The sequence below is a fragment of the Lathyrus oleraceus genome, chromosome 1, assembly GCF_024323335.1.
Source record: "Lathyrus oleraceus cultivar Zhongwan6 chromosome 1, CAAS_Psat_ZW6_1.0, whole genome shotgun sequence".
Taxonomy (NCBI): domain Eukaryota; kingdom Viridiplantae; phylum Streptophyta; class Magnoliopsida; order Fabales; family Fabaceae; genus Lathyrus; species Lathyrus oleraceus.
The window spans coordinates 375,505,532-375,531,236 of NC_066579.1; the positions used below are offsets into that span (position 1 = coordinate 375,505,532).

The 25,705-nt window shown below is 40.5% G+C and overlaps 1 protein-coding gene across 1 annotated transcript; it reads left to right on the forward strand.

The window, feature by feature from the left end:
• The first annotated feature begins 1,906 nt into the window (after positions 1-1,906).
• LOC127137656 (histone-lysine N-methyltransferase ASHH2) lies at positions 1,907-21,536 on the forward strand. The gene is made up of 2 exons (XM_051064098.1): positions 1,907-2,496; positions 20,868-21,536. The coding sequence occupies exons 1-2, from the start codon at positions 1,999-2,001 to the stop codon at positions 21,519-21,521; spliced, it is 1,152 nt and encodes a 383-aa protein (XP_050920055.1). The 5' UTR covers positions 1,907-1,998; the 3' UTR covers positions 21,522-21,536.
• The last annotated feature ends 4,169 nt before the right edge of the window (positions 21,537-25,705 follow it).

Below are 25,705 nucleotides of genomic sequence, written 5' to 3' on the forward strand. Positions count from 1 at the left end.
GACATCAACACTTTTTTTGGCTATGGTCCCATCATATATATCTCGATCTATGACGCAAAGCTGTTGAATAAGTTAGAACCAATAAGATCAAAACTAACATCCTTGCAAAATATAATTTACTTTGAAGACGATAGCCAAGAGGAACATGCTTTTTCTGAAGGGGTGAGCAACTATACAATTGCATCTTTCGGTGAAGTTGAGAAACTTGGGAAAGAAAGTCTTGTCAAACCAAGCTTGCCTTCCAAGAATGTTGTTGTAGTTGTCATGTATATAAGTGGCAGTACAGGTCTGCCAAAGGGTGTCATGATTACGCACGGGAATATTGTAGCCACTACATCAGCTGTTATGACAGTGATTCCAAATCTGGGTAGTAAGGACGTGTGCTTGACATACTTGACCCTTTGCTCATGTTTTTGAAATGGCAGCAGAGTCTGTTATGATGGCTGCAGATGTTGCAATTGGGTACGGCACTCCTATGACTTTGACCGACACATCTAATAAAATCAAGAAAGGAACCAAGGGAGATGCACTTTTTAAATCCCACACCTGCTGCAAACAACAGGAGATCCGCCAAAAGTACATCCCGAACCATGAGATGTACACTTAGCCAAAATTCGTTGCCATGAATCTTCCACTGAATAGCATGCTGGACACAACTATTTCTGGATCATCAAAAACCACCAAAAGCTAAACTCCTCTGCTGCTGCAATGTCTGAGATCTCAAGTATTTCTATAAAGGAAATAATATTGGATTCTCAAGGTGAGATTGTAGAGGATGAAATAACAGTAGAACACCATGGATATGTTAATGTTGCGAGTGTTTCCGATGAAGGGCCTGCTTCTCTTTCCAAGATGGTCAGCAAATGAAGGATCAAATTGCTGCATATGTTGAGTACTTGATTCAGTTTACATCAGAGAAATTTGCCGACGATATTGCTGAGTTGATCCGTAACCGTTACCCGTCGAAAGATTAGTCGATCCAGTAGCAGGTTGTCATATTCACCATCCATGGATTTACAATCTTGTGGAGCTTGCACGAAGTTTTTGTCCGACAAATCAGCATGGAGCAACCAGAAGTTTGTTGCCAACAATGATCTCTCTTTTGTAGCCGTGCTAATACGCGGTCACACATTCCATGCAGAATGCTTAGAGACTATGACTGCTGAAGCAAATAAGTATGATCCATCATGTCCAATTTGTATGGTTGGTGATAAGCACTTTTCAAAGTTGTCCAGAAAATGTTTTCGGGTTGAAAAAGAGATGAAGGCCTGAACCTTATGGAGCAGGAGTTGGTGTTACGCCAAAGGAAATCCTCGAAACTGCAAACATAAATTTGCCTTGCAATACAACTCGGTGCCAAAACTCGTCGAAATCCAAAAAGACAGTGTCTGTTACTATCGGCTTAGTTCTGGCATCAATAGTAGTGTCAACAGTAGGCCTTCTAGCTTTCACAATGTACCGTCGGCCGAAGCAAAAGCTTGGTAGTGCCTTTGATATCACTGAAAGTCGTCTTAGTACCGATCAAACCAACAGTTTTATCGCTATCTCTTCTACCTTGGGAAAATTCGGACTATTCGGTTGGAGTATACCGATGCAAAGGAGTCTCAGAGTTTAAGCCGACGCCATCAGAAAATCGTGATTGCTTTAAAACTTCATACAATGTCAAACACACATTATTGGTGAAATTCAATTCCGACACAATTGACGAGACAAATATTCTTGAAGAAACACTCACGCCTCGTGTCGATTCTTTCGACGGTACGGTAGAAAAAGTAGAATTGAGTGGTAACCACATTACACCATGCATCCAGCAATGGTGCACTTCTTCAAGTACTCACAGGAAGCTTATTTTCTGAGAAATTACCCAAGGAATGTGATGAAAAGATATGTATCTCTTATGAAAGGAAAATGATGTAATCGCTTACAACAAGCAAACCCATACCAGCTGTCAGCAAAGTTTTGTCGAATTCTACTGATAGTAGAGAATCCAAGTCTGAAATGGTTGAAGGCGGAAATGGTTTTTCACAATCACATCTGCATGTGAAGACTCAACGAAGTGCTTCGGGTAAAAAGGCTAAAGTCAGTGCTAATGCTGCAAACTCCCTCACAGCTGAAGTGCAAGCCAATCGATTGCCAGTGTCATCTACCAAACACAAAAAAGTAGTCGAAGGTTCTTCCAATGCACGGTTTGAAGCAGTTCAGGGGAAACTTAATGAGTTGCTGGATCTTAATGGGGGAATAAGCAAAAGAAAAGATGCCACCAAAGGCTACTTGAAACTTTTGCTTCTCACCGTGGCTTCAGGTGATAGAATTAATGGTGAAGCAATTCAGAGCAATCGAGATCTTTCCATGATCCTTGACGCTCTTCTGAAAACAAAATCTAGAGCCGTGCTGAATGATGTAATTAGTAAAAATGGCTTACATATGTTGCATAAGATCATGAAGCAGTACAGGCAAGACTTCAAAAAAATTCCAATACTTCGAAAGCTTCTTAAGGTCTTAGAGTATCTGGAAGCAGGCAAGGTTTTGACACCGAAACATATCAAGAGCGGCCCTCCTTGCCGTGGAATGGAGAGTTTTAGGGAATCAATGTTGTCTCTGATAGAGCACGATGACAAACAGGTCCATCAAATTGCTCGAAGCTTCCGAGACAGATGGATTCCAAGACATAGCAGAAAACGTGGCTATATGGGCAGGGATGATAATAGGGAATCTCACAGAAATTTCAACTGTAATAGATTTTCAGCATCTCATAATCATAGGCAAGAACAACGATTAAGACCTAAGGAAGCAATTGATTGTGGTTAGCAGTCAAAGCCTGTGACAACTTCAACTTCAACTTCAAGAGATGCTGGTGCCCCAGAGAGTTGCTCTACACTGTCTTTGAATGGAGTTGAAATCAAAGGGGAGAAAAAACGCAAGCGCAAGAGCCGATGGGATCAACTGGCCGAAACAAATTCATATTCTGATGCTGTTATTGGCTCCACTAGTGAAAGTCGGAGCATTAATGAAGAAATTCCACCAGGGTTTTCATGTCCAATACGGTCATTAAATAGTACAATAAACTCTGGTGGTCCGGTTTTGCTAAATGCAAGTAATCCTGGATGGCCCTCTAGTTTAGTTACTGGTCAGCCAAAACAGAAATTCAATTCGCGTTTGCCTGTCTCATATGGAATGCCATGGTCTGTTGCCCAGCTAACGGAACTCCTCCGCATGTCAGCCAACTCAATCTTGTGAAGATGCCCATCACAAGCTTGTAATGCAGTCAATAATCCCAAGTGTTTTACTGCTGTTATTATGAGAATCAGAGAACCGAAAACGACCTTAATCCACATCGAAGCTGTTGCAATACAAATACCCAAAATCAATTATTCCAAAATGCAAACTTTTCAGCTGAGTAACTTACAATGGTGAAATTTTTTTACTAGCGGTGAAGTTTCGAAATGAAGAGAATTGAGAGAGGGACCACTAGCTTGAGTAAAGACAAAAATCCCCAGACGTCCTATGTACTAACAGACCTCCACTGCATAGCAGGAAACAGAGCAGAGGAGATGGGAGATATATAAGAGAGGTCATTGTTCATAAGATCGGAGAGAGCTGAAAAACCCTAATTTTGAAGAGGATTGGCGGCTACCATTCAGAAAAGAAAAGGAGAGAATTGAAGGCAACGCTTACTCACATTCGTCGGTCGAGCTTGCCGCAACCGGTTAGCTTCCTTTCCGAACTTTATTTCTATGTTTCGATTCTGCTTTGCTTCCTTCTGAGGGAACCATGATTGTTGTTCCAATTCGATTTCATCTAGCAATACTGTTTGTTCGTGATAATATCTTGCTGTTAAATCTTTGATATTGAAAATGGAAAGAAACGGTACTTCTGTGCGTTAAGATGAACTTGTTGAGTTCTGCTACTGTTTTCAACTTTGTTTTATTTAAAAGGGCTTGGTCCGTTTTTCTTTATGTTATCTGTTAGCGCATGAGATCTTATGTCAGGGATGTCTGTATGGCTGAGTTGGTAAAGGAATGCTTTGGCAAACCCTTGGTCCTGGGTTTAATACCTGTGTGCACCATATTTGATTTTACAGCATTTTTAATTTCTATTTCACATTTTGTTTTAATCACCTCATAATGTTTATCCTTTTATTTTATTTTAATTGTTAAACATCGATTTTAATTTATGGATTCAACGATTCCCATATTGTTCATCCATGATTATTTTTATCGATATATTGATAGTATTTCGCCGCGTTTTGATTAATCGCATATGACATTTCAATTATTGTCAACATGCACAAACCGGCTTTGAGCACATTATTTAGGTTTTGTGTGTCCCTCAATTTCCATCCGTGCAAATCCGATTTTACCCTTTTTTCGATTTAATTTTTTAAGTGTGTTGTAAATATAACTTGTTGTTTTATTTATTTTCTTCACATGGCTTACTCTTGGGCCTTCTTACAATGAGACATGTCCCTTGCACTTACACTCATGCATTGCATTATCTGTTGTTTGGGCCCGATTTAATTATTCCAGTACTTTGAATCCCCATTTGACAAAATGTACCCCACTCCCCCGATGTGTAATAATTTTACTGCTTTTCATTTCTTTATTTGTTTGACTGTTTAGTTAGCTACTAACACAAGAATAAAATCAACCATTTTCAAAAGATCAAAAATAATGACTCGATCAAACGTCGAGTATTTTCTCAGTAAACAAATCAATCCATTTCTCCCTCCTATTCTATTCCATTTCTTTCAAACTTTCATCAAACGCTTGATTCAACGTCAAGCCATTTTTTCTAATAAAAACTCAAAAAATATTAATTCATAATTAAGACCTTTTCAATAAAGATGGAAGTGGAACGTGGTGTATACCACGCACTCCTGAGACTAGGATTCGAGATGTATATCTCGCCAATCCTAGCTCTCGCCATCATCCAAATTTATCCACTTTGTTTTCTCTCAAACACTCATTCAAATTTCTCTTAAACGTCCATCAATACTTGATCTAGGGTCCAGTCATTTTCACAACAAAACTCAAAATACCTAATTCTTATTTAACACTTTTTCAATAAAGGTGGAAATGGAACATGGTGTATACCGTGCACTCTTGAGATTAAGATTCGAGACGTATGCCTCGCCTATCTTGGCTCTCGCCATCGTCTAAAATTGCCAATGCGGTTTCTTCAAACCCTTTCTCAATCAAATTCAAAAACACTTAATCCTTATTAAACATTTTTGCAAATAAGATGGAAATGGAACATGGTGTATACCGTGCACTCTTGAGACTAGGATTTGAGATGTATATCTCACTCATCCAAGTTCTCGCCATTATTCAAAACACCTCAAACCAATCAATTTCTTTTCTCGCCGCCGTGTGATTGATCTCTTAAACCTTTTCACAAACGAAAGGTACTTTGTTTCAAAACAATGCAAGGCAATGTTTTTCCACCTGTTTTGGGTAGTCCAACAATGTTTTCGTCGATTTGACACAAAGTAGCTTTCGCTAAAATCGACCAACAAACAAACATTTTTCTACCCAGAACTACGTAAGCCTTGATTTCTCTATTGACATACGTAGGAGCAGGATTTGTAAATCTTGTCAGGCCCACTAATAAAAAACTTAGGTTTAGTCCTTCGTTGAAAAATCCAAAAACATTTTCCTTTCTTTTTATTCTTTCTTTCCCACCTAATAACTTGAAAAGCCTAACATTTTAAACTAACACTAATATGCACAACTGACCTAATGGTTCCCGTTGAGTACAACGGACGTGAGGGGTGCTAATACCTTCCTCTTGCGTAATCGACTCCCGAACCCTGATTTGGTTGCGACGACCATAATCATTGTCATTTTATCCTGGGTTTTATCGATATTTCCCCTTTCCTTTTTAGGAATAAATAAAGTTCGGTGGCGACTCTGTTCGGTCCATCATTGCGAGCGTGCGATCGCGGTTCGCTTTAAAGTCGTGTTATCATTTTTTCGAGGTGCGACAGATGGCGACTCTGCTGGGGAGTCCAATCCCTAAGTGAGTCAAGCCTAGTTAGGACGTTTGTGTGCATTTGTTTGTTTAATTTTGTGGCTTTTCCCTTATTTATTGATTTTTAATATCTTTATTGTTATATTGATATTTGTTATATATTGGTTCCACCGTGTTGGGTACTTGGATTTTGATTGCAAACCATGTGGGAAAGACTCTACACCCGAGTCTAGAGTGAAAAAAAAACATAAAGATAGGGCGATGGTTGAGTAGTACGGACTCCCGAGGTGGATACTTCGTAAGAGTCGGTACGAGAACCTCACTTAGAGTAGATTCTTTTGCAAATATTGTCGCCCGAGGTGTATACCTCGTAAGCTTCGATGTTTCAAAGGGGTCCATGACTCTAAGAACCTTTTAGAACATTGAACCTTTGGCCAACTAGAAATGATGGTTGCGTAGTATGGATTCCCGAGGTGAATACTTCGTAAGAATCGATACGAGAACCTCGCTCAGAATAGATTCTCTAGATGGAGTTGACAATCGGAAAGCATTTTCCGTAAGCGTCAAATAGTCTTTTGAATCCATGACTCTGAGTACCCTGTCTAGAACCGAGTCGATGGTTGCGTAGTGCGGACTCCCGAGGTGAATACTTCATAAGAGTTAGTACGAGAACCTCACCCAGAATAGATTCCCTTGATGGAGTTGACGACCAGAAAGTATTTCCCGTAAGCGTCAAACATTCTTGTGAATCAATGACTCTAGGGATCCTTTGTAACAAAGCCCTAGATCATACCCGGTGAGAACCCCGTTTTGGAAAAGCAATCAAATTTATCCATACCTCGGACCTTTGAACCTATCCAAAGAAAAAACAAAAAAACATTGCATCCATTCATTCGTTGCATACGCATAAAAAGCAAAACTTTTAGTTTGAACCAAGAGTTTTGCAAACAAGATGCATCCATACATGCATTCATACATTTTCAAAAAAAAAGAGAGTTTCACACCGCCCTTTCTTCCATCAGTTTCACGCTGAATTTTCAACACCAGTATAATACTCGCGCCAGAGCAAGACAAAGAATGGCTGAACAAGAGCAAGAGAGCGCCTGAGTTAGAGCTGAACTAGACGAAATCAAAGGAGGCATGTCCCAGATGCGAGAGATGCTGCAAGCTTTAACCTTCAGGTTTGAGGTTCCACAAGCGACCGTAATTTCAGAGACCACGGGCCCAGCAGTGGAAGTCCCACCTCAGAGGACGTTACCCTCAACCCATCCTCCGTATGGGCTACCTTATGACTTCGTCCCCCGAGCGGAGGTGGTGCACGAAATGGGGCAATCAGTCCAACAAGCCGTGCCATTACCAATCTACACCGACGCACGTCCAGTTATCCATACTGTGGTTCCACCAGCTGCCTATGCTAGGCATATTCCTCATTATGAAGATCAAAACCACATGTATCAGACTGTTGACTCAACAGTTGCTGGTGACGAAGTAAGGTTTGAAGATTTCAGAGAGGTAAAGGAGAACATGCAGCTCCTTGAGAAGAAATTCCGAGATCTAGAAGGAGACCACGTCTTTGGATCTGCTGCCAAAGAAATGTGCCTTGTATCCGGGTTGGTGAATCCAGCAAAATTCAAAACTCCGGACTTCGACAAATACAAGGGGCACACTTGTCCAAAAAGCCATCTCATCATGTATTACCGCAAAATGGCTGCACACGTGGAGGACGACAAGTTAATGATCCAGTGTTTTCAGGACAGTTTAAGTGGGGCTCCTTCCAAATGGTATCTAAGTTTGGATCAAAACAGGATCAGGTGTTTCCAAGACCTGTCAGACACGTTCATAAAACACTACAAGTATAACATGGATATGGCGCCTGACAGAAGACAGTTGCAGAGCATGTTTCAGCATGATAAGGAGTCCTTCAAGGAGTATGCTCAAAGATGGAGGGAACTGGCTTCTTAGGTTGAACCACCTCTTGCTGAGAATGAATTGGCCGAATTGTTTATCGACACTGTCCAGCCTCAATTCTATGAGAAGATGGTTGGAAGTGCTTCTTTGGGATTCTCCGAGCTTGTTTCTATAGGAGCTCGTGTTGAATATGGTGTAAGGAATGGCAAACTGGCGGCTGTAGCTGGAACTTCAAATGCCAATCCAAAGAAGTTCTCTGGAGGGTTTCCTAGAAAGAAGGAAGGGGAAACGAATGTTGTGACTGATGGTCAAGAAAGAGCTCCTCCAAGAAGGAGACCACAACAATATTCACCTCAGCAGTATGTTCAACAACCAATTCCCTATCAACAACCCATGTATCCAGTCCAGTACGCTCCTCAGCCGTACGTGGCTGCTGTGACGCCTGCATTCAATCAACAGCCTGCTCAGGCTTATCAAGCGCCTCCAGCGTATCGACCAACTCCAGTTCAACAATGTGCTGCGGCTCCGCCAGCTTATCAACAAGCACCAGCAGCTCCTGTTTATCAAGAACCGAGAGCTCAAGCGCCAAGGAAAAATGCTCAGAACCAGAATAGGAGGCAAGGGGAGAGGGCGACCTTCAATCCAATCCCAATGTCGTACACTGAGCTTTATCCCTCCTTGTTGCAAAAGGGTTTGGTGGTTCCCGGACCTATGGGACCCCCACCTGACCGTCTTCCTCCATGGTACAACCCTAATGCACATTGTCCTTTCCATGAAGGTGCCCCCGGGCATGACTTAGAGGGTTGTTACGCTCTGAAGCATAGGGTTCGGGAATTGATTGAAAGCAAGATCTTGTCTTTTAAGGACATGGGACCGAATGTGAAGAACAATCCTCTTCCTCCCCATGGAGATCCTGCGGTGAACACCATTGAAGATGCATCTACTGTTGTTACGGTTGATAAGGTGGAGGATGTTAAGACTCCTTTGGCAGCATTCCATGCCCGATTGGTGGAAGCTGGTCTGGTTAATGTTGATCACGACAATTGTGAAGAGTGTGCCACACACCCAAAGGGATGTCAGGTGGTACGAGACAACTTTCAAAATTTAATGGATAAGGGAGTGTTCAAATATCCAGTGATGTGAAGAACGAAGATCTGTTGGTAATTGAACCTTGTTTCAATTTACCTGAACCAATTGAAATCCCATATTATAGTGGTGGAGTGGTTCCAGTGAATAGTAAGCTGTCGCCTGTGGAAATATGTATGCCCACGCCTTTTCCATATGAGAGCACAAAGGCCGTGCCTTGGAAATATGAGATTACCGTTGTAGACAAGGTAGCTGAGGGAAGTTCAGACGTTGAAGCGACAAAAGCTGTAAGTGAAGACATCACCAATATTGCAGGGATGAGCAGAATGACCCGTAGTGGTCGAATCTATACGCCCGAATTCAACGTGGCTCCTCAAGGGCCGACCAAGGAATCAACAGTTGTAGCTCCCACTAAAGAACCCGAAGTGGTTCAATCCGAAGATGCTGTTGAATTCTTGAAGTTGATCAAGAAAAGTGACTACAAGGTTGTGGACCAGTTGCATCAGACACCATCTAAAATATCTATTCTATCTCTGTTATTGAACTCCCAAGCCCATAGGGAGGCTTTGTTGAAGGTGCTTGCTCAAGCTCATGTAACGCAAAGCATAACAGTAGACCAATTTAATGGGGTAGTTGCGAACATCACAACCTGCAATACTTTGAGCTTCAGTGGAGAGGAATTACCTGAGGATGGACAAAATCATAATCGTGCTCTCCACATCTCAGTAAAATGCAAAGATGATGCTTTGGAAAGAGTGTTGGTCGATACCAGATCTTCTCTGAATGTTATGCCAAATAGAACACTCGCCAAGTTATCTTATCAAGGACCAACTATGAAGCCTAGTGCCTTGGTAGTGAAAGCTTTTGATGATTCCAGGAGAACAGTGATTGGAGAGGTTGAATTGCCCATATTGATTGGCCCTCATGTATTTCTGATTAATTTCCAAGTCATGGATATTAATCCAGCATATATCTGCTTATTGGGGCGTCCCTGGATTCATGCTGCAGGGGAAGTTACCTCCACCTTACATCAGAAAATGAAGTTTGTAGTGGACAATCAATTAATCATCATTTCTGGAGAGGAGGACTTTGTGGTCAGTCACCTTTCATCCTTCAGATACATTGAGGCTGATGAGGACGCTTTGGAAACTTCTTTCCAAGCTCTTGAAATAGCCAATGCCACTTTTGTGGAAATGAAGGACCATGTTGGGAAAGCTTGTTCATCTTTCGCTTCTCTGAAAAGCGCAAAGTCTAGTATTGAAGGAGGAAACCCTGAAGGTTGGGGTCAACTTATTGATATTCGTGAGAAGCATGATCGCTTTGGTCTGGGATATGTGCCTTCCGCTGCGAAAGGAGCCCGAGTCCCTACAAAGGACAACACCCGAAGCATCCAGGAAGTATTCCTCAGCACAGGATTCATCCATGGAGATCAAGTCAATGCAATTGAAGATAGCACCGCAAATGAAGATGAGCCATGTTTGGTTTACCGGTGTGAGACAGCTTTAAACAACTGGAAGGCGGTTGAGATCCCCAAAAATTTTCCTTTGTCAAAGTAATAATTGTTGTATTTTTCCTTTAAAATCCTTAGTTCTGCCCAAGGCTAATGGATCATGTTGTAGGGCCTCTTTTCATTTTCAAATAATCATTATCAATGAATGAAAGACATTTTGTTAATTTCTTTTTTATTTTTATTTACTTGGCTTTCTCATAAGAAAATGGCAATCTTTTCAAAAACAAACAAAAAACAAAAAAAAAACAACACCTTTCATTTATGCATCTTTTATTTCTACTTTTCTAAAAGAAATCAATCATTCAAACATGCAGAATAAATGATAACCCCGTTGAATCCAATGACTTTACTACCTCTCATAACTTTGATTCCCCTATCTACCAAGCGGAAGAAGAGGGTGAAGAAGATTGTTACATCCCCGACGAATTGGCAAGGCTGCTCGAGCACGAGTCCAAAGCCCTTCAGCCACATGAAGAACCGGTGAAAATAATCAACCTTGGCACAGAGGAAGAGAAGAAAGAAGTCAAAATCGGCACCACGCTTGAAGCAAGCATCAATGAGAGATTAGTCAAGCTGTTACAAGAATATGTGGATGTATTTGCATGGTCATACCAGGATATGCCAGGTCTAGACACCGACATCGTTGAGCACAAGCTCCCGCTTCATCCAGAATGCCCGCCAGTAAAACAGAAACTCCGAAGAACAAGACCAGATATGGCTCTGAAGATTCGTGAAGAAGTCAAGTGACAATTTGATGTTGGTTTTCTCACAGTGGCGAAGTACCCACAATGGGTAGCTAATATTGTACCTGTACCCAAAAAGGATGGCAAGGTGAGGATGTGCGTTGACTAGAGGGATCTGAACAGAGCTAGTCCGAAGGACGATTTTCCTCTACCGCACATTGATACTCTGGTAGACAACACTGCAAGTTTTGCTGTATTCTCCTTTATGGATGGTTTTTCTGGATACAATCAAATCAAGATGGCTCCAGATGACATGGAGAAGACCACTATTATCACCCCTTGGGGCACGTTTTGCTACAAGGTAATGCCTTTCGGTCTCAAAAATGCCGGGGCAACTTACCAAAGAGCTATGGTCACTCTTTTCCATGATATGATGCACAAGGAGATAGAGGTTTATGTTGACGACATGATCGCTAAATCTCAGAATGAAGAAGATCATATGAGCCATCTGAAGAAGTTATTTGAATGCCTCAGAAAGTTTAGATTACGATTAAACCCTGCAAAATGCACATTTGGTGTCCGTTCAGGAAAGTTGCTTGGTTTCATTGTTAGTCAACGAGGAATTGAGGTAGACCCTGACAAGGTCCGAGCTATACAAGAAATGCCCGCTCCACGCACCGAGCGAGAAGTTAGGGGTTTCCTTGGACGTTTGAATTACATCTCAAGGTTTATCTCACATATGACGGCCACGTGTGAGCCTATCTTCAAATTACTTCGAAAAGACCAAGCCGTTGAATGGAATTCTGATTGTCAAAATGCATTTGAGAAGATTCGCCAATACTTACAAGAACCTCCTATTTTGATTCCTCCTGTCCCAGGAAAGCCATTAATCATGTACATGACTGTGCTTGAAGGATCAATGGGATGCATGCTGGGGCAACATGATGAAACTGGTCGGAAAGAACATGTTATTTACTATCTGAGTAAAAAGTTTACTGATTGTGAAAGTCGATATTCACTTTTGGAGAAAACTTGTTGTGCGCTAGCATGGGCCGCTCGTCGTTTAAGGCAGTACATGGTTTGCCATACTACTTTGTTGATCTCGAAAATGGATCCAATAAAGTATATCTTTGAGAAACCTGCCTTGACTGGAAGACTTTCCCGTTGTCAGAGTACGTAACCCAGAAGGCAATCAAGGGAAGTGTGTTAGCAGAGTATCTTGCTCACCAACCAGTTGAAGACTATCAGCCATTGAAGTTTGATTTCCCCGATGAGGATATAATGGTGATAAAGGATTGTGAGATCCCAGGCCCAAATGAAGGACCAGAACCAGGATCTCGATGGAAGCTCGCGTTCGATGGTTCTTCCAATTATAATGGTCATGGTGTGGGAGCTGTTTTGATGAATCCGAATGGTGGCTTTACCCCATTCACAGCAAGGTTGTGCTTTGATTGTACAAATAATGTCGCTGAATATGAAGCTTGTATCCTTGGTCTTAAAGCTGCAATTGATCTCTGAATCAAGATCCTTAAGGTGTATGGGGATTCAGCCTTAGTGATCTATCAAGTCAAAGGAGAATGGGAAACTCGCGATGCGAAGCTGATCCCGTATCGCGCTCATGTTGTGAAGATGATAAAATACTTCGACGATATCACTTTCCATCACATCCCAAGAGTAGAGAATTAGGTGGCTGAAGCTTTGGCAACATTAGCGTCAATGTACCAAGTCAGATTCCATAATGAAGCTCCACTTATTCGAATCGAGCGAAGAGATGAGCCTGCTTACTATCAGCTGATTGAAGAAGAAACTGATGGTAAACCAGGGTTTCATGACATCAAGCGATATCTTTTAAGTCAAGAATATCCAGAAGATACTACATTGTTGGATAAGAAAACTCTGAGGAGGTTATCGTCCAAATTCTTTTTGAGCAATGATGTGCTTTACAAGAGAAACCATGACATGGTTCTGCTCAGATGCGTGGATACACACGAAGCAGACATGTTAATCAAGGAAATTCATGAAGGAACCTCTGGGACCCATGCCAATGGACATGCCATGGCGAAGAAGATTTTGAGAGCTGGCTATTACTGGTTGACCATGGAGTCTGATTGTTTCAGCTATGCAAGAAAATGTCATAAATGCCAAATTTATGCTGATAAGGTGCATGTACCACCAACACTACTGAATGTTTTGACATCACCTTGGCCTTTCTCAATGTGGGGCATCGACATGATTGGTGCTATAGAGTCGAAGGCTTCCAATGGTCACCGTTTCATCCTGGTCGCCATCGATTACTTTACTAAATGGGTAGAGGTTGCTTCCTACGCCAATGTGACGAGACATGTGGTTGCTCGCTTTATCAAGAAGGAGATTATCTGCCGCTATGGAATCCCAAGCAAGATCATCACCGACAACGGTTCAAACTTGAACAATAAGACAATGACAAAATTATGTTAGAGTTTTAAGATTGACCACCATAATTCTTCTCCATACCGTCCAAAGATGAACGGTGCTGTTGAAGCTGCCAACAAAAATATCAAGAAGATCCTGCAAAAGATGGTGAAAACTTATAAGGATTGGCACGAGATGCTACCCTTCGCTTTGCATGGATACCGGACCTCAGTCCGCACTTCAACAGGGGCAACCCCATTCTCCTTAGTATATGGGATGGACGCAGTCCTCCCAATCGAAGTAGAGATACCTTCCACGAGAGTATTGATGGAAGCCAAGCTGGATGAAGCTGAATGGATCCAGAATAACTATGATCAACTCAATCTCATTGATGAGAAGCGTATGACCGCTCTGTGCCATGGACAATTGTACCAACAACGAATCAAGAAGGCATTTGACAAAAAGGTCCGTCCTCGAGAGTTCAAGGAAGGAGATCTCGTGCTCAAGAAGATCTTGCCAGTACACAAAGATTCACGTGGGAAGTGGACTCCCAACTATGAAGGCCCATACGTTGTAAAAAGAGCATACTCTGGAGGTGCTCTATTTCTCACAACTATGGATGGCGAAGAGCTCATTCACCCTGTGAACTCTGATGCAGTCAAAAGATACTATGCTTGACAAATCCCGGTGGACTGAAAACCCGAAAGGGCGGTTCAGGCAAAAGTTAGGGATAAAAAAAATGGTAGCTCGCTAAGTTGAAAACCTGAAAGGGCGACTTAGGCAAAAAGGAGCGTCCCGGTGGATTGACAACCCGAAAGGGCGATCCTGGCAAAAATTAGGGACAAAAGGCATAGACTGCATCAGTTCGTCACTAATCAACACAGAAGAGCTGAAAGTGGAAGATCGATCTAGTTACTCCCTTCAGAAGCAAGGTCTCGTGGAGCCATTGTTATTAGGGATAGTAGTAGTCATTGTGATTCAATGTAAACCTTTCCCTATTGCCATTTTCAAATTTGTAACATTCCATGGAGCTACGCCATTTGCGTGCTACCATTCTTGAATAAATACAAGTTTGCCCATCAAATTCTATCATTTGCTGTTTTTCTCTGATTTTCTTTATTATGCAAAATGTCATTTATTTGTTAATAATGAAATTTTGAACTCAAAAAAAGAATTTTTCAACATATTGAGAAACACAATTTTTGCTTTGACATGTGGAAATATTAAAAGGAAATCTTTCGTCTTTCCCCGCAAGTCTCAAGTTGCAAGACGCCCCTTGGATGATCAATAACTATCTCCAGAGAGCACAAATTTATCATTCTCTGGAAGGATTATTGGGCCAGTTGTAACTGTTCAGCTTGATAGATCCTCCTTTGATGCATTTACTCACTCCTTTGGTTGAGTTATGGGTGTTGAGGATTCAGTACCTCCATAAATCTTTCCCTAATTCTCAGTCTGTATATTGTCAGCATTTGCATTTCATGATCATTCATACATCATGCATATAAGCAAAATCCAAATCATGCATAGCAGAAATATACTTCGTGCTCATTTTGCATTGACCCAGGTCTTGTTGTTGATCTTATATCCTTTAACCTCTAATTCCAATTTGAATTTGGTGCCCTTAAACCATCATCTGGTTTTCGCAGTCATTTTCAAGTCCAATTGTTGTTGGCAGAAATCTGTTAAAAGGTGGTTGTAATCCATTTGCTTACAGTCAAAGTCCAATTGTTGTTGGCACCTATCCGTTAAAAGTTGGTTGTGATCCATTACTTACGGTCAAAAGTCCAATTGTTGTTGGCACGTACAGAGAGTTTAATTACGCTGTCTTTCCTGATGGTTCCGTGAAAGTCATGTATGACTCATCATCTTGAGGAATTCCCAGAAGCTTGGAGGTTTTTGTGTTAGAAAACTCCAATGATGTTGCTTTGTATGTTTTCCAATATCAACAGGTCATGTATGAATCTGTTGTTGAAAGTTTTCTTTGAGTTTTTTCCAGTGTTGTCAGGTCATGTATGAACCTGTTAATTGAAATTCTTTGAATAGTCAAGTGTTGTCAGGTCATGTATGAACCTGTTAATTGAAATTCTTTGAATAGTCAAGTATTACCAGGTCATGTATGAACCTGTTGTTGAAAATTCGTTGGATGTTCCAGCATTGTCAGGTCATGTATGAACCCGTTGCTGTTGAGTATTCCAATATTCCCAGGTCATGTCTGAACCTGTTTTTGAAGAATCTTTCCAATATTGTCAAGTCATGTATGAACTTGTTGTGGAAATTTTCTCAAAGTATTCAAGTTTGTCATCAGGTCATGTATGAACTTGTTGATATACTATTTTTGAAGTTTTCTGAGTTTGTTAGGTCATGTCTGAACCTGCTGTCAAAACTTCTTGTTATTCCAGCATTGTCAGGTCATGTATGAACCCGTTGTTGTTGAGCCTTTATTCCAGTATTACCAGGTCATGTATGAACCTGTTTTGAAGAATCTTTTTCTTTGATTATTCCAATGTTGTCAGGTCATGTATGAACCTGTTGCTGAACCTTTTGTTCCAATATTGTCAAGTCATGTATGAACTTGTTGTGGAAATTTTCTCAAATTGTTCAAGTTGGTCATCAGGTCATGTATGAACTTGTTGATACACTCTTTTTGATTTTTCTGTTTGTTGTCAAGTCATGTCTGAACCTGCTGTCAGAACTTCTTGATATTCCCCAGCATTGTCAGGTCATGTATGAACCTGCTGTTGAGCTTTCATTCCAGTATTACCAGGTCATGTATGAACCTGTTTTGAAGAATATTTCTCTATGATTGTTTCAGTGTTATCAGGTCATGTATGAACCTGTTGTAGAATTTTTTCTTATTCGGGTTTAGTAAGTCATGTATGAACTTACTGCCGAAATCTCTTGTATTCTAAGTGTCGTTCATCGAGTTTCACTTTGAGTACTCTCCAATGTGTGTCTGACTCTCCAACATGATTGTTATCCCCAGCGAGTTTGTTTTACCCTTTTGTCCGTTACCCTGTGGACCATCAACATTCCCCACAGATTGGTCTATCTAGTAGCATCTCCGTGTCCCTAACATATCAATTCTAAAACAAACAAAAAAAAGAACCCTGCATCCATGCATATCATATTATAGCATTTTCATTTTTCAGGTTCAAAATCTGGGTCTCCATGTTATTTAACCATCCCCCACTGCGATCCGATAAAAAGTGTTGTTTCATTTTCCTCTAGTGGAGGATGTTTAAATAGGGGCAACTGTCATACCCCAATTTTGACCCTGAAAATTTCTCCCCATCAATCACTCGTTTGCGTTCTTTCTTCATTCACCTTCATATCCTTCATTCATGTTCACGTTTACTATTTCATATTTTTTACGTTTTTCAAGTTCCAAATTTACATTCATATTTTTTTCATTTCACATTAAAAAAAATTCCATTCATATTCAAGAATTTCCACATGCTCATTCATAGTTCGATTACTTCATTCATTCATTCAATCATTATCATCCATGTACATGGCATATGAATAACTTATAATCAAAAAGCATCTCATCACATGAATACATGAAGTTTCTAAGATGCAAAGAGAGATCCTTGTCTTGCTACAAGAAACACCAATTTTCATTCATTGCAAATCGTAGGTTATCCAAAAAATACATAATTTACAGATGAGCCTGGTCCTCATTCAGCTGGGAATGTTCCCGAATCCAACCGTCATTTAGGCAGTGAGTTTCTTGAGCACTCCAATGAATTTCACAGTAAACCTGCTTATCACCATGACTACAGTGCCTGGACAGCCTGCCATTTTAATCCTCACCAGCTGCAGCAGTGTCAAATGAATGCTTTTGAGAGCCACTTTTATCCTTATCCTATCGAGAACCAGCTCCAGTGTGATCCAATTAATATGTTATCTCAGGGTTACTCGCGGGAGCAATATCAAGAATTTCAGTATTTTGTGGTCATAAACTTTGAGGCAACCTGTGATAAGGATAAAAATCCCCATCCTCAAGAAATAATTGAGTGTCCATCTGTCATGGTGAGTAGTGTCACTGGTCAGCTGGAAGCATGTTTTCAAACTTATGTGAAGCCTACTCGCAATCAGCTTCTGAGTGACTTCTACAAGGATCTGACCGGTATCCAGCAAATTCAGGTAGACATAGGTGTTACATTGAGTGAGGCTCTACTGAGGCATGACAAATGGCTCGAGAAAAAGGGAATAAAGAAGGCATCCTTTACTGTGGTTACATGGTCTAGCTGGGACCGTCGTGTGATGCTTGAATCTGAGTGCCGTTTCAAGAAAATATGAAAGCCACCTTATTTCAACCGCTGGATCAACTTGAGAATTCCTTTCAGCGAGGTATTTAATGATGTGAAGGGAAATCTTGGAGGAGTTCGAATAGGAATTGTAGCTAAGCCGTCTGCCAAATTTGTTGCCGGAATACTTGCAACTTGGTTTAGCGGAGGTGTTGCTGTACCACTTGCAGTCAGCTATCCAGAAGTAGAGCTCCTGTATGTGATGAATAATTCGGATGTGTCTACAATACTAAGTACTGAAGATCATAGTGAGTTAATGCAAAACATCTCCTCGGTTTTTTTTTCATATTCCGCTCGTTTCTAATAAGTCCTCCGAGAAGAGCAACAACGGACATTCAAAAAATGGAGAAAGTGATGCAGATAGAATTTTCCTGGAAAACATTGAAAGATCAAGTGAAGATCCAGCACTGATTTTGTACACTAGCGGGACAACAGGTAAACCTAAGGGAGTTGTTTATACACACAGAAGCATCCTTGCTCAGGTCCAAGCCTCGACAAAAGCATGGGAGTACACATCAATTGACCGGTTTTTGCATTGTCTACCATTACATCATGTCCATGGGCTTTTCAATAGTTTATTCGCCCCTCTCTACGTCGGTTCCACAGTTGAGTTTTCTTCCGAAATTTAGTGTCAGTGGAATTTGGAAGAGATGGCGTGAGTCATATCCAACTGAAGGATATGAGGCTGTGATGCTATAACTGTATTCACCGGAGTTCCAACTATGTGCACTCGATTAATACAAGGTTATCATGCCATGGATCCAGAGCTGCGAGCCACTTCTGCATCTAGCGCAAGGAACCTACGTCTAATGATGTGTGGGTCCTCTGCACTTCCTCAACCTGTTATGCAAGAATGGGAATCCACCACCGGACATCGCTTATTGGAGCGATGTGGCATGACTGAATTTGTCATTGGTGGGACTGTCTATCCTGGTTTGACCTTAACAGCAGGCACCTTCTGGTGGGTATTGAATTCCTTGAACATACCTCTCGGTTGAAACTGTTTGTGTATTTACAGCACTTATTCTCAGCCTTTGCCTCGTGGGAAACTTATCTATTAATGAAGGAGGTTAAGGGTTCCGGAGCTGGCTTGACATCAACACTTTTTTTTTGCTATGGTCCCATCATATATATCTCGATCTATGACGCAAAACTGTTGAATAAGTTAGAACCAATAAGATCAAAACTAACATCCTTGCAAAATATAATTTACTTTGAAGACGATAGCCATGAGGAACATGCTATAAAGGAAATAATATTGGATTCTCAAGGTGAGATTGTAGAGGATGAAATAACAGTAGAACACCATGGATCTGTTAATGTTGCGAGTGTTTCCGATGAAGGGCCTGCTTCTCTTTCCAAGATGGTCAGCAAATGAAGGATCAAATTGCTGCATATGTTAAGTACTTGATTCAGTTTACATCAGAGAAATTTGTCGACGATATTGCTGAGTTGATCCGCAACCGTTACCCGTCGAAAGATTAGTCGATCCAGTAGCAGGTTGTCATATTCACCATCCATGGATTTACAATCTTGTGGAGCTTGCACGAAGTTTTTGTCCGACAAATCAGCATGGAGCAACCAGAAGTTTGTTGCCAACAGTGATCTCTCTTTTGTAGCCGTACTAATACGCGGTCACACATTCCATGCATAATGCTTAGAGACTATGACTGCTGAAGCAGATAAGTATGATCCATCGTGTCCAATTTGTATGGTTGGTGATAAGCACTTTTCAAAGTTGTCCCGAAAATGTTTTCGGGTTGAAAAAGAGATGAAGGCCTGAACCTTATGGAGCAGGAGTTGGTGTTACGCCAAAGGAAATCCTCGAAACTGCAAACATAAATTTGCCTTGCAATACAACTCGGTGCCAAAACTCGTCGAAATCAAAAAAGACAGTGTCTGTTACTATCGACTTAGTTCTGGCATCAATAGCAGTGTCAACAGTAGGCATTCTAGCTTTCACAATGTACCGTCGGCGGAAGCAAAAGCTTGGTAGTGCCTTTGATATCATTGAAAGTCGTCTAAGTACCGATCAAACCAACAGTTTTGTCGCTATCTCTTCTACCTTGGGAAAATTCGGACTATTCGGTTAGAGTATACCGATGCAAAGGAGTCTTAGAGTTCAAGCCGACGCCATCAGAAAATCGTGATTGCTTTAAAACTTCATACAATGTCAAACACACATTTTGGTGAAATTCAATTCCGACACAATTGACGAGACAAATATTCTTGAAGAAACACTCACGCCTCGTGTCGATTCTTTCGACGGTACGGTAGAAAAAGTAGAATTGAGTGGTAACCACATTACACCATGCATCCAGCAATGGTGCACTTCTTCAAGTACTCACAGGAAGCTTATTTTCTGAGAAATTACCCAAGGAATGTGATGAAAAGATATGTATCTCTTATGAAAGGAAAATGATGTAATCGCTTACAACAAGCAAACCCATACCAGCTGTCAGCAAAGTGTTGTCGAATTCTACTGATAGTAGAGAATCCAAGTCTGAAATGGTTGAAGGCGGAAATGGTTTTTCACAATCACATCTGCATGTGAAGACTCAACGAAGTGCTTCGGGTAAAAAGGCTAAAGTCAGTGCTAATGTTGCAAACTCCCTCATAGCTGAAGTGCAAGCCAATCGATTGCCAGTGTCATCTACCAAACACAAAAAAGTAGTCGAAGGTTCTTCCAATGCACGGTTTGAAGCAGTTCAGGGGAAACTTAATGAGTTGCTGGATCTTAATGGGGGAATAAGCAAAAGAAAAGATGCCACCAAAGGCTACTTTAAACTTTTGCTTCTCACCGTGGCTTCAGGTGATAGACTTAATGGTGAAGCAATTCAGAGCAGTCGAGATCTTTCCATGATCCTTGACGCTCTTCTGAAAACAAAATCTAGAGTCGTGCTGAATGATGTAATTAGTAAAAATGGCTTACAGATGTTGCATAAGATCATGAAGCAGTACAGGCAAGACTTCAAAAAAATTCCAATACTTCGAAAGCTTCTTAAGGTCTTGGAGTATCTGGCAGCAGGCAAGGTTTTGACACCGGAACATATCAAGAGCGGCCCTCCTTGCCGTGGAATGGAGAGTTTTAGGGAATCAATGTTGTCTCTGACAGAGCACGATGACAAACAGGTCCATCAAATTGCTCGAAGCTTCCGAGACAGATGGATTCCAAGACATGGCAGAAAACGTGGCTATATGGACAGGGATGATAATAGGGAATCTCACAGAAATTTCAACTGTAATAGATTTTCAGCATCTCATAATCATAGGCAAGAACAGCGATTAAGACCTAAGGAAGCAATTGATTGTGGTCAGCAGTCAAAGCCTGTGACAACTTCAACTTCAACTTCAGTAGATGCTGGTGCCCCGGAGAGTTGCTCTACACTATCTTTGAATGGAGTTGAAATCAAAGGGGAGAAAAAATGCAAGCGCAAGAGCCGATGGGATCAACCGGCCGAAACAAATTCATATTCTGATGCTGTTATTGGCTCCACCAATGAAAGTCGGAGCATTAATGAAGAAATTCCACCAGGGTTTTCATGTCCAATACGGTCATTAAACAGTACAACGGAACTCATGGTCTGTTGCCCAGCTAACGGAACTCCTCCGCATGTCAGCCAACTCAGTCTTGTGAAGATGCCCATCACAAGCTTGTAATGCAGTCAATAATCCCAAGCGTTTTGCTGCTGTTATTATGAGAATCAGAGAACCGAAAACGACCTTAATCCACATCGAAGTTGTTGCAATACAAATACCCAAAATCAATTATTCCAACGATTTTAATGACCTCATAATGTTTACCCTTTTATTTTATTTTAATTGTTAAACATCGATTTTAATTTATGGATTCAACGATTCCCATGTTGTTCATCCATGATTATTTTTATCGATATATTGATAGTATTTCGCCGCGTTTCGATTAATCGCATATGACATTTCAATTATTGTCAACATGCACAAACCGGCTTTGAGCACATTATTTAGGTTTTGTGTGTCCCTCAATTTCCATCCGTGCAAATCCGATTTTACCATTTTTTCGATTTAATTTTTTAAGTGTGTTGTAAATATAACTTGTTGTTTTATTTATTTTCTTCACATGGCTTACTCTTGGGCCTTCTTACAATGAGACATGTCCCTTGCACTTACACTCATGCATTGCATTATCTGTTATTTGGGCCCGATTTAATTATTCCAGTACTGTGAATCCCCATTTGACAAAATGTACCCCACTCCCCCGATGTGTAATAATTTTACTGCTTTTCATTTCTTTATTTGTTTGACTGTTTAGTTAGCTACTAACACAAGAATAAAATCAACCATTTTTAAAAGATCAAAAATAATGACTCGATCCAACGTCGAGTATTTTCTCAGTAAACAAATCAATCCATTTCTCCCTCCTATTCTATTCCATTTCTTTCAAACTTTCATCAAACGCTTGATTCAACGTCAAGCCATTTTTTCTAATAAAAACTCAAAAAATATTAATTCATAATTAAGACCTTTTCAATAAAGATGGAAGTGGAACGTGGTGTATACCACGCACTCCTGAGACTAGGATTCGAGATGTATATCTCGCCAATCCTAGCTCTCGCCATCATCCAAATTTATCCACTTTGTTTTCTCTCAAACACTCATTCGAATTTCTCTTAAACGTCCATCAATACTTGATCTAGGGTCAAGTCATTTTCACAACAAAACTCAAAATACCTAATTCTTATTTAACACTTTTTCAATAAAGGTGGAAATGGAACATGGTGTATACCGTGCACTCCTGAGATTAAGATTCGAGACGTATGCCTCGCCTATCTTGGCTCTCGCCATCGTCTAAAATTGCCAATGCGGTTTCTTCAAACCCTTTCTCAATCAAATTCAAAAACACTTAATCCTTATTAAACATTTTTGCAAATAAGATGGAAATGGAACATGGTGTATACCGTGCACTCTTGAGACTAGGATTCGAGATGTATATCTCACTCATCCAAGTTCTCGCCATTATTCAAAACACCTCAAACCAATCAATTTCTTTTCTCGCCGCCGTGCGATTGATCTCTTAAACCTTTTCACAAACGAAAGGTACTTTGTTTCAAAATAATGCAAGGCGATGTTTTTCCACCTGTTTTGGGTAGTCCAAACAATGTTTTCGTCGATTTGACACAAAGTAGCTTTCGCTAAAATCGACCAACAAACAAACATTTTTCTACCCAGAACTACGTAAGCCTTGATTTCTCTGTTGAGATACGTAGGAGCAGGATTTGTAAATCTTGTCAGGCCCACTAATAAAAAACTTAGGTTTAGTCCTTCGTTGAATAATTCAAAAACATTTTCCTTTCTTTTTATTCTTTCTTTCCAACCTAATAACTTGAAAAGCCTAACATTTTAAACTAACACTAATGCGCACTACTGACCTAATGGTTCCCGTTGAGTACAACGGACGTGAGGGGTGCTAATACCTTCCCCTTGCGTAATCGACTCCCGAACCCTGATTTGGTTGCGACGACCATAATCATTGTCATTTTGTCCTGGATTTTATCGATATTTCCCCTTTCCTTTTTAGGAATAAATAAAGTTTGGTGGCGACTCTGTTCGGTCCATCATTGCGAGCGTGCGATCGCGCTTCGCTTTAAAGTCGTGTTATCATTTTTTCGAGGTGAGACAGGTCCTTTACGATTAGTTTTCCCAGAGGCTTGGAGGTAGTAACAATATTTTTCTTTTTGAAAGATGTTTTTGAAAATTTTCCTTTCTGACATGCTTCACATAGAGCATCTGAAGAAAACTTCAGTTTAGGCAGACCTCTGACTAACTCGAGTTTATTTAGCTGAGATAATTTTCTCATGCTAACGTGGCCCAAGCGTCTATGCCATACCCATTGCTCTTTGTGAACAGACATTAGACATTTAACATTTTGTTCTTTTAAATCAGAAAGATTGATTTTATAAATATTGTTTTTCCTCTTGCCAGTGAATAGAACAGAACCATTGTTTTGATTTATAGCTTTACATGTTTTTTGATTGAAGATTACATCATAACCGTTATCACTTAATTGACTTATGGATAACAGGTTATGCATTAATCCTTCTACATATAAAACATCAGATATAGAGGGAAGAGTACCATTACCAATAGTTCCGGAGCCTCTGATCCTTCCTTTCTGATCTCCTCTGAAGCCAACGAATCCAGCGTCTTTAAGTTCCAGGCTTTGGAACATAGACTTTCTTCCCGTCATGTGTCGCGAGCATCCAGAGTCCAGGTACCATGACTGGTGTTTGAACTTTGATGCATAAGATATCTGCAACATAAACAATCTTATCTTTTGGTACCCAGAGTCTCTTGGATCCTTTATGATTAGTTTTCCCAGAGTTTCTAATTACCTTGGGCTTTCTAGCATTATCAAATTTTTGTTCTTGTGTGTGTGTATAGTGATATGAAAATGGGGATTTAGGTTGGTCACTAGTAGAAGTTTTATCTTCCTTAGGATCATACCCAATTCCTCTTTTATTGTTCTGACTGACTCCATAAATCATGGATGCCATTACACTCCTTCCTATCCCATTTTTCAGAAACTTTTGAAAGGCCTTTTCGTATTTATAAATTATCGTGTTTGAAGTTTGTGGAGCTTGAGATAATGCTTCTTCTAGTTTTAAACAATTTTTCTTTGCTGCATCTCTTAGTGATGTTAAAACTTTGTTTTCATCTTTTAGTTCTAGAATTGTCATCTCAAGTTTGTCACATTCTTCAAATTTTTCTTCAAGATAGCCTTTTATAGCTTTAAATTTTTGTTTTAGTTTCTGATATGAGCTAAGAGTTTCAAACAAGCAAGATTCTAAGTCAGATCGAGAGAGTTTAGAAAATACCTCTTCTGATTCAGATTCTTCATCTAAGGTGTTCTTGGATGTGGTAGCCATGAGAGCTACATTAGCCTGTTCATCAGAGTCAGATTCGAATGAATCGGATTCGCTATCATCCCAGGTAGCCATCAATCCCTTTTTGGTTCTGAAGGAGTTTTTCTTGAAGCTCTCCTTTCTGGAACTGTCTTTCTTTAACTTGGGACATTCATTCCTGTAGTGACCTGTTTCTTTACATTCATAACAGGTAACATCTTTGTTAGTTTTACCTTTTGATGTTGATTCTGATCGATCCCCTCTGGGTCTTGGTCTCCTGAAGTTATTATTCCTCTTTTTCCAGAGTTGTTTTACTCTTCCGGTCAGGAGGAATAATTCTTCTTCATCATCAGAATCTTCTTATTCAGAGTCATCAGCATCTTCTGTTTCGGCCTGAAAGGCTTTGTTCTTGTCAGACCTTTGTCTTTCAGATCTGGATTTCAACGCTACAGACTTGTTCTTCTTCTGAGGCTCATCTTCCTCCAATTCTATCTCATGACTTCTGAGAGAACTAACAAGTTCTTCAAGGCTGATGTTGTTCAGATCCTTTGGTAGTTTTAAGGCAGTGACCATGGGTCTCCACTTCTTTGGCAAGCTTCTGTCTATCTTTTTGACGTGGTCTTCTGTTGCGTATCCTTTGTCTAGTACTTTGAGACCTGCAATAAGAGTTTGGAATCTAGAGAACATTACCTCTACAGCTTCATCATCCTCCATTTTGAAAGCTTCATATTTCTGGATGAGAGCCAGAGCTTTTGTTTCCTTGACCTGAGAGTTTCCTTCATGAGTCATCTTCAGGGAGTCGAATATATCTTTAGTTGTTTCCCTGTTGGTGATTTTTTCATACTCGTTGTAAGATATAGCATTTAGGAGTATCGTTCTGGCTTTGTGATGATTCTTGAATTCGCGCTTCTGATCATCTGTCATTTTGCTTCTGGGAACTTCAACTCCAGCATTAGTTACAGG

Excerpts from the sequence above, each read along its gene's own strand:
- LOC127137656 (XM_051064098.1), top strand. The coding sequence starts at position 1,999 with ATGGTTGAAGGCGGAAATGGTTTTTCACAATCACATCTGCATGTGAAG. Across the intron at positions 2,497-20,867 it reads TACTTCGAAAGCTTCTTAAG|GTCTTGGAGTATCTGGCAGC; the intron begins GTCTTAGAGTAT and ends AAGCTTCTTAAG.